The 20,612-nt window shown below is 42.4% G+C and overlaps 1 protein-coding gene across 2 annotated transcripts in view; it reads left to right on the top strand.

Annotated features, from left to right (window-relative positions):
- ETV5 (ETS variant transcription factor 5) overlaps positions 1-20,612 on the top strand; it is a 64,337-nt gene that overhangs the window by 18,654 nt on the left and 25,071 nt on the right. For both annotated transcript variants that reach the window (XM_054713810.1, XM_008157564.3), the window contains exons 6-7: positions 15,852-15,981; positions 16,906-17,193. In XM_054713810.1, the coding sequence (XP_054569785.1) occupies positions 15,852-15,981; positions 16,906-17,193 (418 nt within the window). The remainder of the gene's footprint in view (positions 1-15,851; positions 15,982-16,905; positions 17,194-20,612) is intronic.

Below are 20,612 nucleotides of genomic sequence, written 5' to 3'. Positions count from 1 at the left end.
GCTGGTAGGGAAGTAACTCTGTAGAGGGTAGGGTCTCAAGACCGGAGTTCTGAGAGTCCTTGGGATGACCTTAGAGATAAATAGAAAAGAACTCCTTAGGGCTACTTCTCCTTTTCTGATTCCCCTTTTAAACACACACACTAGCCAAGTCTTCCTAGGCTGCATTTAGACTTTGTGCAGCTAATGCTGTGTTTCCCAGAAAGAGCATGTGCGAGAGAACAGCCACAGTTTAGGCACCCTGGACATCCTTGCTGAGTTGCTGCTTTGGGAGGAGGGCTATAGATAGAAGGAATGGCAAGAGGCGCTGATTCCTCTCGCTGGGATTTTTTCTCCTGTCAGATTTTAAAGATGAATTTTAAATTGGAAGATAAATTTTTTCCACAGTGCTCAGATCCTATTTCAAGTATTCCCTTTACTGCCAATTTAAATGAGAATTATATAAACTGGAAATAAATTATAGAAGGGATGTTAGAGAAGGTTTCGTTTTTGCATTTTTTTCTCCTTTCAGGAAAAATGCCCTGTTTCCCCTTTACCTGGTGGTGTATTCCACAGTGAGCAGCCTCCGTGGTAAAAGCTAAGGTTAGCCAAAGGCCCACGGTAGGGGAAGCCCTCCTGTCATCGCTAATAAAACTCCAGTTGGGAGGACAGAGCTCTCTTCAGGCCTCTTTCTCAACTGTGAAAATTAAACGAATAGTTGTCTATCATATTGGTAAAGACTGAATATTAAAATTTTTTGAACATCTGCCCCAGGAAAGGAGATGGTATGAATCATATTTGGCCCCTCCTTTTGGCTTAATCAGGCCAGTCAGTCACCTTCTCGTCCCAGCAGTCTCTTAAGCTTGAGGGTAACCAAACACCCCAGGTGGAAGCAAGGTCTCGAAGCTGCAGGTCTAAAAAGATCCAGCCTGTGGCAGTGGAAAGGGGCTGTGCATTCAAAACCAGAGGAACCACTTCCTTCTATCTTGACTCTCCTCGTGGTCAGCTCTGTACACTCGGACAAGCCTTTTATTTGACTATCAAATGCTTTGGTGTCTGCATAACCCACAAGTTTGGGGATGTGACATCTCACACAATTAGAAATATTCATCCTGTACACAATATTTTTGTGAAAGAGCCCCATATCCATTAATACACAAGCTCTACCTCCATCAAAGTTGGGCCCGGTCTTTTCTAAGCTCCTTTTCCTCCCTTTAATTTCTGACTCTCACATTCCAGGCCTCTGGGTTTCCTTTTTCAGAATTCTAAAGTAGCAAACCTAAATTATTAGGATAAATGAGTTCTTTGAAGAAAAGGAACTGCACAAATCCAACCTATACTTCAAAAATAATTCTGAAGTGTGGAGACAGTGTGCACTTAAAGGAAGTAAATCTGAATCTAGTTTATCTGAGTTAAAAAAAAAAAAAACCCTCTCTACGACCATTGGTATTAAATTATCTTTTTTAATTGATAGCAGAGAATTTTCTGTTTGGAAATGACTATTTGAAAGATTTGCAGTTTTGTGCCAAGAATGAGATGCAGCTATTCCGTGATAGACACTCGTTTTTAACCAGTTCCCCATCTGTGAGTCAGGACATTCCTGGTTTGGTACATACATTCCTTGTTGGGCTCCTCTTACTAGCACAACCACTTCTTTTGGGAGGAGGAGAGAAGAAGCATTAATACAAAGAATCTCTTTCCTTCTATTTTAGCCAGACTTAGAATAGAAATCTTTAAAAATCACTTATGTCATTATTGTTAGTACTGATAGAGGTGAAGAGAGGACAAGGCCAGTATCCCAAATTCCATTTAGCAACTGGTCCTCCTAGGTGATGACCAAGGACGTGACCAGCCAAATCCTTTACCCTGATAGACTTGTCCTTGGACCATTGGTCAGCCTTGAGGACTGCCCTTCTCAGAAGGCCCATTGTCACCCCCACTTCTTCCCAGGCCGAAAAGCAGCTTCCAAGCTCCTTGCAGCTGAAGAGGGGGATCGCCTTGAGGGCCACTTTTGCTCTTCTTAGCCAAAGCTATCCCATCACTGTCCTCTAGGACCTGGGTGTCATCCTTGAATTGGATCACATGTTTTCCTCTCTGGAGGGGAAGTGAACAGGTAGGGGAAGCCTCGAGCTCCCATGAAGGGTAAGATACCCTCCCACCCCCCACATTTCAAGTGGTCAGCCTGAGTGGTACTATTCCAACTTTTGGGTTGCAGTTGTACATTGTACAGTGACTCCCAAACTGACTTTCATGGGGGAAATTTGATTTTGAGATACCATGTGCTGGCCTGCCGACCAGCTGCTACTATTGTTGAAAGGGGCAATGGGAGGAGGAGCGAAGGAGGGAGGAAATTTTGGGGGAATGTTCTAATCATTGAGCTGGGACTAGTAGAAGCAAACCTCTAAATCACCTCCTCTCCTCCCCATTCTATCAAGCCACTAGATAATATAAACATACTGTAGTTTAAATCATATGATCCCAGCAGTGTAAAGAATGCCCCCAATAAGGCCCTGTAAAGTATAATCCCCTTGTTAGGTCAACCCCCACCCCTTCCCACAGAGGAATTAAAGTCTCTTTATACATGTAAAACCATTATTTTCATCTTTTACTCTAGCCAGAAGGACTTTGTTTTGGGGTCTAATGGAAGCTGCAATCTGGGGGGCCCTTACGCTGAAACCGCTAATGTGCTTTGCCATCTTTGGAGCTGGGCTTCTCCATTGTTGAGTCTGTCTTGTAGCACATATTCCACATTCCAGAGAGCAGTGAGGGCATAAAATAACACCAGCCCTATGCAAACAAAATTTCCAAACACTTCCCTCTCCACGCCAATGTGAGCACTGCAGCATCTTGTCATCCAAGCACCAATCCTACGTACTGCCAGCATTTCCCCAGAGAAAGGAAAGTTCTACAAGCCCAATACATTTATCTGTGGCTCCACTTAGACCCATGTTGCTGTTGTCAGCTCGAGTCCATAGCAGAGATTTAGGGTTATCCGAGATAAACAGAAAATGGAAGAGAGGCTTACAGAGAACAGCCTTGTGGTTTTAACTTCTCCGTGGTATCAATTCTGTTGTCTAATTTAAAACCCAGGTGGGAGAAACTCTATCAGTAACTCTAATTCCTATATTCTGGGAGAAATTCGACTGCCTTTGCAAGTGGCCTCTTAGAGTTGTTTCGGATACTCTCTACTAATGCTATTTATACAGAGGTTGTCAAAAGTAGGTTTACAGTTGTCAGTATGCAAAACACAGTTTATACTTGTGTTATATATTTATTACTTACTGTATTACTTGTATTCTTTGCCATATTATTATTATTTTATATTCTTACTTACAATTTATCTTTTAGGTAATGATGGCTGGTAATTTAACCTACTTTTGCCCATCCCTGTGTATTTTTTAAATTGGACTATTTTTCTAAGGTTCCTTTACTTTTATTTTTTTTAATCCTTACCCGAGGGTATTTTTCCATTGATTTTTAGAGAGTGGGAGAGAGAGGGAAAGACAGAGAGAAATATCAATGTGGAAACACATCAGTTGGTTGCCTCTTGCATAAGCCCTGACCAGGATCAGACCAGGAAGGAGCCTGCAACCGAGGTACATGCCCTTGACCAGAATTGAACTTGGGACCCTTCAGTCCGCAGGCCATCGCTCTATCCACTGAGCCATACCTGCTAGGACTAAGCTCCCTTTTCTTTCTAATGCTATATTCAAGGCTTCGGGATTTCCATTATCAGAATTCTGAAATAACTAGAGCCTCTGTGCACGGATTTGTGCACTGGTGGGGTCCTTCAGCCTGGCCTGCAGGGATCGGGCCGAAACCGGCTCTCCAACATCCCACAAAGGGTCCCGGATTGCGAGAGGGCGCAGGCCAGGCCAAGGGACCCCACCGATGCATGATCGGGGCAGGGGAGGAACTGCAGGAGGGCTCCAGGGGTATTCGACCCATCTTGCCCAGTCCCGATGGCTGGACCCCAGTAGCAAGCTAACCTACTGGTCAGAGTGTCTGCCCCCTGGTGGTCAGTGTGCATCATAGCGACTGGTCAAATGGTCGAACAAACCATTGGACACTTAGCATATTAGGCTTTTATTATATAGGATCTTCTCATGACCCTGCTAAGCCTGTTTTTCCACCATCCCCATTGTGAGTTGAGAGATAATCTGGAGACAGTCTCCACACGATCAGGCCAGGAGGGGAGGGCAGTTGGAGGTGATCAGGCTGGCGGGGGGCGGGGGAGGCACGGGCAGTTGGGGGCGAGCAGGCCAGCAGGGGAGGGTCAGCCAGTTGGGGGTGAGCAGGCCGGTGGGGGAAGTAGTTGGGGGTGAGCAGGCCGGCATGCAGAGTGGTTAGGGGTAATCAGGCAGGCAGGCAGGTGAGCAGTTAGGAGCCAGTGGTCCCGGATTGTGAGAGGGATGTCCAAGATTGGAGAGGGTGCAGGACCCACTGAAGGACACCCACACACACACACAAGCATGAATTTCGTGCACCGGGCCACTAGTTTTTTAATAAGAGCTCACCAACACAGTATTCCTGCCTTGTGTCCCAAAACAGGTTCCAGCTCTTGAATTTCCAAATACTTGGTATAAATTTCCATCTACTCTGATGGGCAAGAAAGGTGTCTTCCTCCTTCACCTCTTTTCCCACTGGACCAAGACCTGGCTATTCTTTCACTCTGGTATTCCCCAGCCATTTTTATGCAGGATCATCAAGACTTAAGTCTCGCTCTTGGGTTGGTCCTGTTTCTATATCAATGTAACCCTAACCCTATTTGTTTGCTCTATCATATTTTCCCATAGGTTATGTCAGAAGTTCAAAGCCTTTTTTCTTTTTTTCTTTTTTTTTTTTGAGCTGATTTTATTATCCCAAGTTTCTAGCTCTAAATCATGAAAAATAGAGTGGGTTTTTTTGTTGTTGTTGTTCACACATCAACTCCTGAAGCCTCTCTCCTGCTGACTGTAGGTTTTTGCCACTGCATAAGAGAAATCTGATTCCTGGAACCAAATGTTCCAGGAACTAGCTTTATCAGTTGCTAATTTGACTCTTTTGTTATTTCTTGTACAGATGATATTGGACCATATAGGAAGGCCTTCTACAATTGTTAATTAATGAATTCTGCTTCCTCATGTTGATCCTGACCCCTAGGGCCCTAAAATAAACCATTAGCATGATAGTCTTTGGGTCCTTACTGAGAAAACAGGACTAGTAGGAAATTACCTGGAGTAATCAACACCATAACCCCACCCACCCCTCACCACCACCATGATTAATCACCAACCTAAAATTCTGAATTCTATTGCCTCGCGTCAGTCCTGAAGAGGTTTCCTATACTTACTGATACCAAATTCTACCCCAGAGCAGAAGCCTTGCTTTCTTCTTGTAGGACTTTGTCCAGGACAAATTCAGCTTTTCTTGTAGTTTGAGATTGTAGAATGAGCCTGCCTGGAATCTCAGCCCCTGTATGTGGTATGCTTACCTAGATGTTGGCTGTACCAGATGTTTGTCATAGTTACCACGAGTTGCACGGAAAGCCTTGATTCCACATGAGAGTCCTACATCCATCCTTGATTCCCAGAATATAAATGTACAGAGGATTCTCCAACATACTTTCTTTAACACAATGTAGGTCTTCAGCTCCACATTCCTTTCTGATCTCCTAGGCCCGTGGTCGGCAAACTGCGGCTCGCGAGCCACATGCGGCTCTTTAGCCCCTTGAGTGTGGCTCTTCCACAAAATACCACCGCCTGGGCGAGTCTATTTTGAAGAAGTGGTGTTAGAAGAAATTTAAGTTTAAAAAATTTGGCTCTCAAAAGAAATTTCAATCCTTGTACTGTCGATATTTGGCTCTGCTGACTAATGAGTTTGCCGACCACTATCCTAGGCTGACAAGCTAGGTTGGACCAGTTGGAGCCCCCAGAAACACGTGTGTCATTTTTCCTTAAGGCTCAGAACACCATAAGCCCAGGCCACGAGACTTGGGGAAGCGCACGAGACTTGTTTGGAAAGGTCAAGGAATAATTAGGGGCGTTGCCTTCGGCTCTCCCCTAATTCGGGATTCCGATAAACAGGGCAGGCCGCCTTCAGCACACTTCCCTTTTCTCAGAATGTCCTCCTTACAAACTTTCCAACCAAGTCTCGTGTGCTCACCAACAGCCACCCATTTCGAACTTCTGGCCCTGGCCCTGCTCAGCCTTTATGGGCAGAAGGAGCCAAACCAGCTGCTTTGGAGGGAAGAGCATACAGGAGAACCTCAAGGAAGAAAACTTTAATTATTTTTAATTTTGTCAACCTTCACAGGTTGGTGATGGTTGCACTATTCCCTCTTTTTTTTTTTTTTTTTTTCTTTTTTGTTAATCCTCACCTGAGGATATTTTCCCCATTGATTTCTAGAGAGAATGGGAGAGGGTGAGAGAGGGAGAGAAAGAGAGAAAGAAACATCAATGTGAGAGGGACACATCGATTGGTCGCCTCCCACACTCACCCCGACCGGATTTGGGGATTGAACTTGCAACCCATGTACATTTCCTTGACTGGGAATTGAACCTGTGACCCTTGGGTGCTCGTGCCAAGGCTCTAACCACTTAGGAAAACTGGCCAGGGTTGCACTATATCCTCTTGAATACTCTGGGATGAAATCTAATGAGTTGTCTAGCTGTTTTGGTAATGTTCTAAACCTCTTGGGCATATATATTCAAAAAGAATGGGTGTTCTCCATTTTTCCCCCCAAGAATGCTTTGTGGTCTTGAGTTGGATGTATGTTTTAGTTTATGTATATTAATATCTATATGGAATTGCTAATAGATTTCAGTTTTGTTAATATTTGTACTTATATAATTGATGTCGTTTTACAACATCAGTTGGAAGAGGGGGCAATGGGCGATAGTCATGTTGACAGGAGTAGCAGTTTTCATTTTGTCCGCTCCTGGGTGTTCCCTTCTCTTTTCTAAGTGGGCCAGGGCCACACACAAAATTTGAGAACCACTCAGAAATTAGAAATTAGGGTATGACCAACATTTGTTCTTGTGTAATTTTAGATTCCTGGGGCTATGTTAGCCAAACATAGTAAAGGTACAAACAAACAGGTCAGTATCCTTTCATTTTGGCAATAGGCCTGGGTGACTTTCCTCATGGGTGAATGCATGGTTTTGAAGTTCTTCCGCACATCTACTTGTGACCTTTGTAGTCAACCATAAGATAAAGGGATTTTTTTCCTCTAAGTATCTCGGAGATGTGATATTATACCTGTTGTACTGATTTCTTTTTAAAACATTGCTACATTTGTTTCATTTCTCTATATATAGTTTTTTTTTAATTTCTGGGTCATTTGAAGTAAGTTGCAGACATTTTGATATTTTTCCTCCAAATACTTTAGTGTACATCTCCAAAGATTAAGGACATTCTTCTACACAGAAATTAACTTTTATTCACTGATATTCAGAATTCCCCAGTTGTCCCCAAATGTCTTTTATAGCTGATATTGATACTGTTTTTTATCTAGGATTCCATTAAGAACCATATATTGCATTTATTGTTATGCCTCTTCCATCTTCAATCTTTAACAATCGGCCTACCTTTTCCCGTCTCCCCCCCCCCCCCCCCCCCCAATAACACTGAGGTTTTTTAAGAGGCCTGGTCAGTTGTTTTGTAGTTTTGACATTTTTAGGATACATTTTTAAAGGATATATAGAAATGCAAACATACAGGAATGCTAATCTTAAATCTGGAGTCTCCTCTCCTGTTTAAGTCTGGAAATCTCCTATTGTCTATTCTCATATCTGATATCCTTGTTATTGTGTTGACTTTAAAACACTGGTAAAGCCCAGCCTGTGTGGCTCAGTGGTTAAGTGTTGACCTATGAGCCTGGAGGTCATGGTTCGATTCCCCATCAGGGCACATGCCCAGATTGTGGGCTCGATCCCCTGTGTGGGGCATGCAGGAGGCAGCCAATCAATGATCCTCTCTCATCATTGATGTTTCTATCTCTCTCTCCTTCTCCCTTTCTCTCTGAAATCAATAAAAATATGTAAAATAAGTAAATAAAATAAAACACTGGTAAAAACAGTGAGTCAGATGGAGATACCTGGGTCAGAGATAGCTTGTGCATGTTCAGGAGAGGACGTTTGAGGGACTCATTTAAAAAAATTTAGCATAGCTTACTAAATAATTGATTTATGGTGATTTTTCACTATATTCAACTTTTAAATCTATGCTTTCAAATCTTAGCTGTGTCAGATATTAAAGAAAATGGCATACCTCCTCCCCTATACCTCCTCCAATTCTTCATTTAGAATCTGTGCCCCCTAACTAAATTTGATAACACTTAAAGTTTTTATTTTTGGAAACTATTTCCAGGCAGAATAGGTGTTAACCATTAAACGAGTTTGAGCATGTCTCTTATTTGGTTTGGAAATCCAAAAGGCCTCTCCTTTTCCAGATGTTCTTTGTTAAGTGCCAGAACCACTTACTTTATCTCCCTTGAACCTCTTGTTTCCCAGAACAGGGTGCCATATCCTTGTCATTCACTAGTGCTGCTATAGCAATTACAAAGAATATTGAGCTATTAATAATATATTTTATGCTTGAAATGAATTTCTAATCTTCTCAGCCCTAGAATAAAAACATTTCTGACCTCTTCTGGTAATATTGGGACAACTTAAAAAAATAAGCCTCATACTGTCTACCTCTTTTTTTCTTACTAATTAGCTATTTGAGCTTTGTCTCAAATTGGGTCCTAAAAAGGGCCAGAGCTAAGGAAAGGCAGCCTTGTGCTGAGAAGTAAGCCTTTTGCTTTGTTGTACTCCTCAAATCGAAGAAACCAAGGGATGCTGCGTTTGGTGGCTTAAGCCCTTTGATCTTTGGCAATGGGTACTCTGACAAGTTAGGGGTAAGTCAGGGGAGAAGAAGCCACACCTGCCTTCCAGGTGGCTTCTTCAGTTCTGTTTTGCCAGTGTCACTTTATGTTCACATGTCCATCTGCTTGATAGTCTTTCCCTTTGCCTGCCTTCCCCGTGTTCCACTCACTGTCCTATCCAAAGAATAGTATGGGCAAATGCCTCAGGCTCCTTCATCCCCACATTCTTGAACTACACAGCACATATTTCCTAATGTGGCGGGAAATGAGGATGGGTGGTGATGGTTTAAGAGAGGAACAGTGAGCTAAAGCTGGTGGCAAAGAGAGTAATAAGCTTAGGAATAGACCTTCACTTCAGGATTACGCTCTGGAATCCTGAGACGTCTCTGACCGAGACTATGTGTGTTCCACATCATGTTTGTTCAGAAGTGCTGTGAGAGGCTCTGCAGACTGAGGCTGGCCACCTGAGACATAGCCTCATGGACATGCCGTTCTAGTCAACTTCCGCATGAGACACAACTTTCCATGTAAAGTAAGAAGATCATGGCTGTCGAGTGTGACCAAATAAGGTCCTCCCTGAGGTCAGTCTTGCACAGCTGATGTGGGAAAGATGAGTCTGCCCCAGATGCAGGTAATGAAACTGCAGAAGAGAAGAGGGAAACCCCCCAAAACAAGATCTGAACGACAACCAGTGGAAGGCAGGCAACGCCTGTGTGTGAAGAAGGAGAAGTAAGGACTGGCTTGGTCTTTCTACCGCCCAGACTGCAGTATAACCGATTGGCAATTTCTTTAACACTTGACAACTGCATCCATGTTGTATGTATTCACAACAGTGTGCGACATGTTACAACTTTGATGATTATGAAACACCAAAGTAAAGGTTTATTGGACAAGGTGTTTTTTGTATTTCTAAGAAAAGAAACAAATTTCTTGTGACTTAAATTGTTGTTCATCATAACATTCGACAAAAGTGTTTTCCTTTGTTTTGATCCTTGAGGCTGTAACAGTGAAGTTCACAGCCAGCACTGGCATGGGGTGGCTTCCTTGGATAGATTCCATAGGCCTGTACTTGTGGGCAGGAAACAGATTTTAGCAGCAAAGGGAATTATTATTTCTCTTGAATGGGCCAATTTGTCTGTTTTTTTCTATTTTAAAACAAGTGGGGTATTTCTTTGAAAGACTGCTTCTATACCATCACAGAAGAATTGATAAAATTTTAGACATCTTAAATCGATGATGGATAGGGCTCCTTAACAAAACAAAAAAAATAGAAACCTTGTTGAAATAACACATAGCAATCATAAGAGTACAGTTTGATAGATTTTTTCACCAACTGTATACACATTTAGATCAAGACCTAGAACTTACCAGAAAACAAGAAGATTCCTTGTGCCCCCTAAACTGGCACTACCCCCAGACTCAAGAATAACCTTCACCCTGACTTTAAACACTATGAATTAGTTTTGTCTCCTTTTGAATGTTATACAAATGGATCCATGTAATATGTACCCTTTTGTGTCTAGCTTCTTTTGCTCAACATGTTTATGAAATTCCATGTTGAGTGTAATTTACATTTCATTCTCATTCCTGTGTAGTGCTGAGATTTTGTTTGGGGTTACCTTGAGCCTATACATAAATTTGGGGAGAATTGATATCCTTATAATAAGCTTTTCAGCTCATAAATATGCCATATCCTTCTTTTTATTGAGAGTTCTTTAATTTTTCTTAGTGTTTTGTGGTTTTTAGTTGAGGTTTTTTTTATTAGATATGTTCCTAGGTATTTGATGTTATTTGTTGCTATTGTAGATGCATTTTTTTCAATTTCACATTATTTTAGTTACAGTGTATGGAAATAGTTCTTTTTTATATATTGGCCTAATGATTGTGGTAAATTAGCTTATTTATATTTTGTGGATACTTTTATATTTTCCATGTACCCAACCAGGCCATCTGTAAATAATGACCTTATATTTCTTCCATTCTAATCCTCCTGCCTTTTATTTATTTTACTTGACTTATTGCATTGGCTAGCATCAGGCGTGACTTTTGATCAATTTGTCAGAGAGAAAATTCTTTCATGGACTTCCCTAGTAAAAAAAGCAATTATGAAGTTAAGTTGGTTGATTTGTGAACATCATATCTAAATTTAAAATGGTGTTATAATGGCCTACAAAGCCACCATAACTGTTCTTTGTTGTGCATACCCACAGATGTGGGTTTAAAATCTTGTCAGCCAGCCACCCTTGTCTTTCCTACCCCAGACAAGCAAAGCATCTCAATTATATTTGTGCATGGGTCCTTAACAGAGTCTCGTAGTCCAATAGGGGTCCAGACAGCTCACTGGAAATGTTCTTGCCTCAGAGGTGGAATTAAGAGAGAATTGTCAAGAAGCCATTTCAGGAGGGCAGGGCTTGTGGAGAGATGGTATTCATGGCAATGGTGCCGTGTCTGGCAAGCCATTGGCTGTCTGTAGAAGATACCAAGTCTTCCAAAGTGCCTGCAGTTGTCTAAAAGAGCAGACAGTTTTGGTCAGCTAGCATATAGAAGGGAGAATGATACCTTTTAGATGGAACTGGAGGCAAGGATTGTAAGAAGTAAAAGCCACTGGAGTCAAGAGATGCCAGCTGCCAGTAGGAGCCGGGGAGGGATCCTGGGCCTAGCGATAGGAGAAAATATTAAGTCCTTGTATGAATTCAGGTGTATCAGGTGTACCTCCAGCTGGAGGATACAGACCCTGAGAGCTGGCAAAATGTATTCTTCCCCTCTCTTCTTTGGAGTTGTCTTCCTTTCCCATCTCTTTCCCCTATTTCCTTTAATCCCTTTATGATATAGTCTTTATCTGTCAGATTTCGTCTGGGAGGCAATGTGACGGGATGACTAAGAACTATTTAGGTGGGAATCCTGACCACTTACAGCTATGCAACCAGAACGGATTACTTACCTTTTTTAAGCCTTGGTTTTATCATCTATAAAATGGAGACAGTGGAAGTAACTTTTTATTGGGTTGGGAAGATGAAATAAAATAATGTATGTAAGAGTAACTTGGCACAAAGTAGATGCTAAAGGGCCTGTCTTGCTGCCTCTGCCTCTCTCTTGGTCTGTCCACCTTGTTCTTTTCCAGAGGTATTAGTTCTTATGCATGTTTCCCTTGAACTAAGTATAATGTGTTTTTCTTGTTTTGGTTGAAAAAAAGCTTTATGTCCTCTATTTTTTAATGTACAAATGGGGTGAGTGAAATGTCTCCCATTTCTCCCCTGTGGTTGATTACCAAAATGACAGTGGGGAATGCTTGCCTCCTCTCCCTTCTATTAGCAGCAGCTCCAAGACCTTGAGCAATTCCTTTAACTCCTTTGGGCCCCAGGGTCCTTACCTATTAATGTAAGGGACTAGATTAAGTGGACTGTGAGGCCCTAATCTAACTCTAGTCGTATCTATGAGAAGATGCTAAAAGTCAGATTCTTCACTAAATTATACATGCCATGAAGCATCATGTCTGTTAGGCTTATCATCATATCCCAGCGCCTCCAGGATGCCTGGCCCATAGAAGATGCTCAGCAAATGAATGATGGACATCTTTACAGTAGGGAATGTGGCTCATATTCACCAGGAGTTGTTGTCAGAGCAGCATTGGCTTTATGGGCCCATCTCCTACAACTCTGAGAAACATTTCCAATTGTAGGAAATGCTTATCAACTCACGTGGTCAACTTTTGTGGCATTTATTTTCAAACTTATGAATTCAAACTTCATAAACATTTTTAGAGTTCATGATCCTTTCTCAATTTCAATTTGTGGCCATGCTTTATAGCCCTAGGTCTCGTCACCGTTCAGTAAGTCGCCTGTATGAAGGTAAAGACTCTATTTTTGAAAGCACAGTGTATAATTACACAATATCATAGCACCATCTGCAAGGTGCTGTGCCATTTTCTTTATTTCTCAAGGCAGCGTCACATATCTCATTTACCAAAGGAAGGAACAGACTCAAGGCCAAGGAGCATTCCTTGGGCTTCTTCATTCCTGCTTTAAATATACATCACTATCTCTGACTAACGAGTGCTATAATCAGAATCCTTTATACATCCTCTGGCTCAGCAGTTCCTTTGGAGAGGTGAGCTTTCTTTCTTACTGCTTACAGGGCCCCTAATGGCTTTCCTATCAGTGGTCTGTGAAACTTCCAATTCTCATTCCTGCTGTGTTCCACTCTCTTCTTTCTCCTTTAAATGGTTGATTCCTGGGGAAGAAATATTCATGACTATCATTGTGTCTAGCTTTGTAGGCTAGATGTGGTTAAGAATTAATTGGAAATTTAATCCATTCAGTCACTCATTGTCTTAATCCATTCAGGCTGCTATAACAAAATACCATAAACTGGGTAGCTTATTAAAAAAAAAAAAAAAAAAAACAAGTTTACTTCTCACAGTTTTAGAGGCTGGAAGTCTGAGATCAGGGTGCCCACATGGTTGGGTGAGGGCTCTCTTCAGAGTCTAGAAAGTTGGCATCCTCACATGGCTCTGCCCTCATTACCCAATTATCTCCCAAAGTTCCCTCACCTTTTAATACCATCACATTGGACATTAGGATTTCAACATATGAATTTGAGAGGGACACAAGCATTCAGACCATAGCACTCACCAGATATTACTTGAATTACTCCTTTGTGTAGAGAACATAGGATCCCAGGTATAAGACAATTTGGGGGTCATAGAAGGTAAATAATTTAGAGCTAAAATGGTGTGGTCCACACTAGGAGTACTCTGTAAATTTAAAGAAATCAAGACTTGGAATTATCTGGCAGTTTATATTCTCTTGCAAAGTAGATATACACTGTTCCTGAAGCCATATAAATTTTTTTTCTTTTCGGGCAGCTTTGGTTTACCCGCTGGTGTTAGTCTTATCAGCAGAACTGATAATATTTATAATAATATCGTGAAAATGTCAAGACATTTCTAAGACCTGACATGAGAAAATTGAATGGTACCATAATCATTTACTTTCTAAACTTAGGTAAAGCAGGGATTGCAAATTCTTTTCTTTAGATAAAGTAAGAAAAGGAGACACAGAACCTTTGTTCACATTGGGACATCATCACCTTTCCTCATTGTGTTCCCAAAACTTTTATGGCAGAAGGCGAGTAGGAGAAGAGGCCATGACGAAGGGGCAGTGCTGCCTTGGAGAAATGGTTTCTGTGTCCAGTTGTCTGACTCTCCCTTCTCGTTTACTAACAAGATGCTAACAATAACAAGCCTAGCCATTTTCTGTATCTGAATGCCTGAAAACATTGGATAACAATTGAGAATTGGCTGCCATGATGTCACCATCAAAAAATCATGGGAGAGACTCTAATGGCTTCTAAATATAATCTTCCAGTTCTGAACTCATTTCATGCACTCAAGAATAGCAGTTAGCATTATATAGGGAAGAAATTATGAAAACCTGTCCTTTCCAGTCAGTCACTGGCAGGACTTTGCTTTATAAACTTGTCATCAGTGATAGACTCACCTGTCTCATTTGTTCACTTCTGAGACCAGAATTCATGGTTGGAGGAGGCACTGAAAAACCAGTTGGCCTGAAGATTGTTCAGTCTTATCAGACAGAAAAGGGATGATTGTTTAGCTCTACATCTACCTCCTTTAATCACAAAGAATTTACCAATCTCCTGAAAATATTTTAGGAGTAAACACTTAAGTCAAACAAAATTTTCATGGGTTACCAGGGCACTGACTGTGGTTAGCTATTTAATGAGACCTTTGATACACTGGAAAGTGGCTAACACAAATGCTTAACTCATTCGGGCCTCCCCCACCCTCCAGGATAGCTGGACAAAGTAGCAATTCTGACCTATAACGAGAAGAAAACAGCCTTCATAGTGCAGCATCTTTAAAGTTTGTCCTACTTTGGGTAAAATGCTCCCTCTAAAATGAGTAGCACCTAGATAAGACAGAAAAGGCAAACCTGGTTTGATTTAGTTCAGCTTGGGTTTGGCTACTATATGTAAGTCACCTTGACTTGAAAAACTCTTGTTACTTTGGCTTCTCAAAATCACATATGGAATATGCAGTTGACTTCCAAATGGAAAGCAGCAGCTCTGTGCGCTGTTTCATTAACTTAGGAAAAGTAATTGGCACCACCCATGAAAGGATGAGTTATAAAAACCTGCCCTGGTGGGTCACTAGGAAAATCAGACATAAGCACAAAGGTTTCCAGGACATTTCCTGTACACAATTAGCTTTTCCTAGGTTGTGGTCTGGTCTGTTGTTGTACTCCTTTGCTTTTAAAATGCTTGAAATGCCCCTAAAGTTGAATATCTCCTATTCAGATCTGATATTTAGAGTTGCTTGTGGAGGGACTTTTCAAAAGTCACGAATTTAATTTATAAATATGCCTCCAAATATGAAATGTATTTGCCAGGGGAATTTCAAGTCTTTGATGAGTTAATGTGTAATGTCTACCAATATCTTTTCGGCTGTTTTGTCCTTTTGGGGTACAAAATTCTTCATGCCTGCAACTCTTGGTTTTCTATCACACCTGCATTGGGGAGGAAGGGGGAGCATCACCTGCAGAATTTTTTAAGTGTTTCAGAGCCTCTGGGAAGCAGACCCAACACCAAAGAAATTTGGAAAAGACACTTGGCCCTGGCTGGGTGGCTCAGCTGGTTGCAGGTTCCCCATCAGGGCACACACCCAGGTTGTGGGTTCAATCCCCAGTCTGGAGGCAACCGATCTCTCTCTCTCTCTCTCTCTCTCTCTCTGTCTCTCTCTCTCTCTCTCTCTGAAAATCAATAAAAATATATATCCCCGGGTGAGGGTTAAAAAAAATAATAATTTTTTTTCAAATGTCATATGATGGATCATTTCTGAGTTTAAAGAACTTTTCAATGGTTTTAGATGGAAGACTCTATATTTAAGCACTTGGCTTTCTCTGGCATGTGACTTGACATGAGTTCCGAGAACAATCAGCTCATTTCAGGGTTTGCAGAAGGAAGCACTGTGCTCCCTGTTAATCGGCTGTCCTCCCTCTTCTCATTTCAGTGGTGCTTCATGCCCCACCTCCAACCAAGATCAAACGGGAGCTGCACAGCCCCTCCTCCGAGCTGTCATCCTGCAGCCATGAGCAGGCTCTCGGTGCTAACTATGGAGAAAAGTGCCTCTACAACTATTGGTAAGTGGAGCCAGAGAAGGCTGGCCAGAAAGTAGCCTTCAAGCTGACTGTTTCAAATGTTATTCAGCAGACACTCAGGATAGCACACCCCATCTTTCCCCGCAGTGTAATCCTCTAGGTGTAGGCCAGCTTAGATGGGCCTTTCTTTGAAAGTGCTGAGCATGAAATGCAAAACTGTTAAACTGGCTGGGGTGGTGGGAGGACTCAGTTCTTGGGGTACTAAGCCCCCCTGAAGGGAAAAATCCTTGAATACTGGGATATTTGATCTGTGGCTTCCAGGGAGGGAATATATACTCCTTCGTGTCTATCATATGTTAATGTGAACTTTAAGCACCAAAGAAGTAATCTTCAAATCAGAATATATGAAAAAGCCCTGATGCTTGTGCCCTTTACTTAAGAATATCCAGGCTCAGGAATGAAGCTTTATTTTTAAATCATTCTTTGCTCTAGGAGATAAACATAGATCTACTTGAGAGGGGGAGGAGAAGAGTTGTTAATTCAAGTGATGTTGCAGCAGAAATTCGTCTTCAACAAAGATTCTGACTAATTTCTGGGAACCCTGGAATACTTGGGAGAGGGTCTGGGGAACTGGGGAACTCCTCCCGACACACAAATTCTGCCCCCATCCGGCCACCTTACACACACATACATGGAGAGCTCGGTTGGAAAGGGGGAGAAAGGAAACCGGAAGCAGAGGCTAAAATTATCTTTGAGAAGAATCACTAGAAGTGTTAAATAGTCCCTGTGACGCAGTGTGTTTGTCACTTTTCAGAGGTACAAATACTCCCTCAGGGCTGCCAGCAATTTAACTATGTTAATGCTGTCATTTCCTGGCAACCAGGGCTGCAACATTCTGCTGGACCTGGTGACCAAGCTAATGGCTTCATTGTAGCTTACTGGTTCCTTCTCTTTTTCTGTTTGCAGTGCCTATGATAGGAAGCCTCCCTCTGGGTTCAAGCCATTAACCCCTCCTACCACCCCCCTGTCACCCACGCATCAGAATTCCCTATTTCCCCCACCTCAGGCAACTCTGCCCACCTCCGTGCACCCTGCTGCAGCGGGCCCCGTACAAGGTGTGGGCCCAGCCCCCAACCCCCATTCGCTTCCAGACCCTGGACCACAGCAGCAAACCTTTGCGGTCCCCCGGCCACCACATCAGCCCCTGCAGATGCCAAAGATGATGCCTGAAAACCAGTATCCATCAGAACAGAGGTGGGTGCTGATCCGGGCTTCCTTCGATGCCTCTATTCCCCTCCCCTTTTCCTCATTGGGAGACCGGGAGCCGTTAGTCATATTTACCAGGTGTCTATAAAGCTCTCATTCCACTGTAGCATCTTGTGAGGTAAGACTAATAATAACATGAATATGACCTGTTTACATGTCAGCCTGTTCCTGAGGTATTCCAAGTGATTTATAAACATTACAACATCCTTTTGAAGCAGGAATGGGGAGATAATTAGTACTGTCCCCCCATTACAGAGCTCGGGGAAGAGTGACTTTCCCAGGACACACTATCCATTGACCCTCACTCAGGGCAGCTCTCCTGGCTGCTCACTGGATACTAGAATTGAACCTTGACTTATGCTACCCATGCATCCTTTATTAACACTTACCTATTGGGGAAGCTTGCTGATAGGGGGCATTATTACTCATCTGATTTTCACAGATTTTAGCAGTAGGAGATTAACTAAAGACTTTATTTATAATTACCTACTTTTGAGATAGAAACCTCCTGGTTTCACTCCAGGTAGTTCTACATTTCAAATAAGGAAACTAACGCAACAGGAGGAACTCGCCCAGAGTCGTGTATTCATCCAACAAACCAACGTGCAAAGGGAACCTGCTCTGCAAACCTGAAACTTAGGTCCCGGCCTTCCCAGCCTGTTATCTGCCGTGTTCTAGAATTTTGGATGCTTGTGGCCTGCCTTTGTGTAGGGTGTCTTGGGGGGTCTGGGTTTTTCATTTCAAGTCTCTCTGGGATAAGGAGGTAATGTAGGTGGCAGGTTGTCAGTGATGTTACCAAGGGCCATTGTATTTCCTTTCTGTCTGTCTTGCTCTGCACTGGGTGGGTAAGAGGGTGAGAGGCAGGGGAGGAGGGAGGATGTATGAGTACACCTCCCCCAGGCCTGGTCCAACCCAAATGCCGACCCGTGTTTACTCAGAGGTCACTTTCTTTATTTCTAAATGAAATGCAGAAAAACATTAGCACTCATATCTGGTTCTAATCCCCTTACCCCCTTGCTGTGAAACTCGCCATAAAGAACTACATCATTTGGCTGGTAGTGTTCACTCCCCTGGGGAGGCCAAATGCCACAAACACCAGTGATACATAGGGCCCAAGCAGTGAGCATTGACTGGAGGCTGGCTCAGTAGTGGGCCTCCGTTTAAACAGAACTCATCTAAAGGAGGCAGCCACCACTAAGCTCTGCCAGTTATTACCTTGTTAACAGCCTTGCACTTTTCCAGGAGAATTTGGATTTTTATGTAAAAATTCCAGGTTGCCTTTCTTAAAGTTGGCAACTAATTCAAATGAAAAACAACAGCAACACTTCGCAGACTAAACAAAATCTCTCTGTGGGCAAAATTACCCTGCAAGCCTGCCAGTTTGTGAACTCAGGCCTGGATACCATTTTTTTATCCCAATAGTTTTTTTGTGTGTGTTTTTAAATAGTATCCTCCTGGTTTTCTGCAGGGATTATTAATTGAGGGGAAGGGATGGAGTTGGACATATATATTCAGTATTTCAAATACTTCGTAAACTTTGTATTTGTCATACCATGTATAAAAGAAAATCTCTTTTATTTATACAGCCGTGCAGTGCTTACCAACAGATAACATGCTGAGAAATTCATTGTTGGGCGATTTTGTCATGTGCGAACATCATAGAGTGAGTGCACTTACACAAACCTAAATGGTCTAGCCTACTACACACCTAGGCTGTATGGTGTAGCCTGTGGCTCCTAGGCTACAAACCTGTACTGCATGTTACTGAATATCGTAGGCAATCGTAACACAATGGTATCTGTGTATATGAACGTCTACACATAGAAAAGGGATAGAAAAAAATGTATATAAGATAAATAATGGTCCGCCTGTCTGGGTACCTACCATGATTGGAGGACCAGGAGTTGCTCTGGGTGAGTCCGTGAGTGAGCGGTGAGTGAATGCGAAGGCCTGGGACATGACTGTGCACTACTGTAGACTCTATAAACCCTGTGCACTTAGGCTCCGCTCAATTTATAAAACAACACGAGATTAAATCAAGCACAAGAGAAATGATGTAATCAAGCAGCGGGGTAAACACGAGACGTGTGAAGCTGCTGCTGGCGTAACACAGCATGCTATTTTTGTGCACTCTAAAATGAGGATCAGAAGTATGGTAAAGCATAAACCGGTAACTCATAGTCACTTTTTGTTATCAAATCGAACGCACTGCACCTGATTGTATGCTCTGCACTTTAATATGATTTGCACCTCAGTAGGTTTGTTTACACCAGCATCACACACAGACACTCGAGTAATGTGTTGCACTGTGACGATACAGTGGCTATGACATCACCAGCTGATAGGACCTTTTCAGCCTTATTATAATCTTACAGGATCACCACCTTTTTGGGGTCACTTACATTGTTGACTGAAATCACTAAGCAGCTCATACCGTAGTTCTCTCTCAATCCCTATTCCTTATCAGATTGTGTTCAAGGTTAGCTGAGCCAGGGAAAGAAATACCCTAATTCGGCTGGAGGTTATTTGTCCTCAGGCAGGCCTGGCAGAGAGGGGGCCTAGTCTCCAGGCTGCCCAGCCTCCTCCCAAAAGGAGGAAATTTGATCCCTGATAGTTAAAAGTTTCTGACCTCAAGTGTCCAAAGGGAAAGAGGTAGGAACCAGAAAGTAAGCATTTCTTTTATAGGGTGATTCCTTCCTGAATTTTGTCTGTTCGTCTTGGACTTACTTCCCCTTCCCCTTCCCCTCTGCCATTAGGAATGATGAGTCTAAAATAAAAAGACCTCACATTCCCTGGGTGATACCAAGATCCTTGAGAGAAATGGGGTGAAGGGTGAAGTTCTGAATCGATAAATAAAAAAACACTGGGGCACTCAGGCTTATACACCAGAGCACTGTAGTCTCAAAGTTGAGGGTACACAGGAGTTCCCACGGGGGCTTATTAGAAATGCAGATTCCCGCTGCACCCCAGAGATTGAGTTGGTGGGTCTGGAGCAAGGCCTGGATATATTATTGTCACACTTTGACACATCACGATCCAGCCCTCTCTTTTATCCCCATCTCTACTCCAATCCCTCCCTTTCTTTCAGCATCAAGTACTCAGTACTCTGAATTTTTTTCTTATTGCCCTGGTCTATGACTAATGAGATAAAGTGATATCTGTGTGATGCAAAATGCATTTTAAAAACGACAAACAATTTTGCTTATAGATCCTGGGTAGCACATGGAAAATGAGACAAACTGAAATCCCTGGTCTGATTTTGTAACGGTAACAGTAATTGCAGGCATGTACGATAACAAGCTTAATAATCACATATTTAATAACTTTTATGCATGCCTGAAAGTGGGGCAGATTACTCTTGTTAGTAATTGTAGTTTGTTCTCTGCTAACTCTTTATTTAAATCAGA

This window comes from Eptesicus fuscus, chromosome 3, assembly GCF_027574615.1.
Source record: "Eptesicus fuscus isolate TK198812 chromosome 3, DD_ASM_mEF_20220401, whole genome shotgun sequence".
Lineage (NCBI taxonomy): Eukaryota > Metazoa > Chordata > Mammalia > Chiroptera > Vespertilionidae > Eptesicus > Eptesicus fuscus.
Note: the sequence above shows the minus strand (reverse complement) of the source record. Positions and strands in the feature narration are given on the sequence as shown.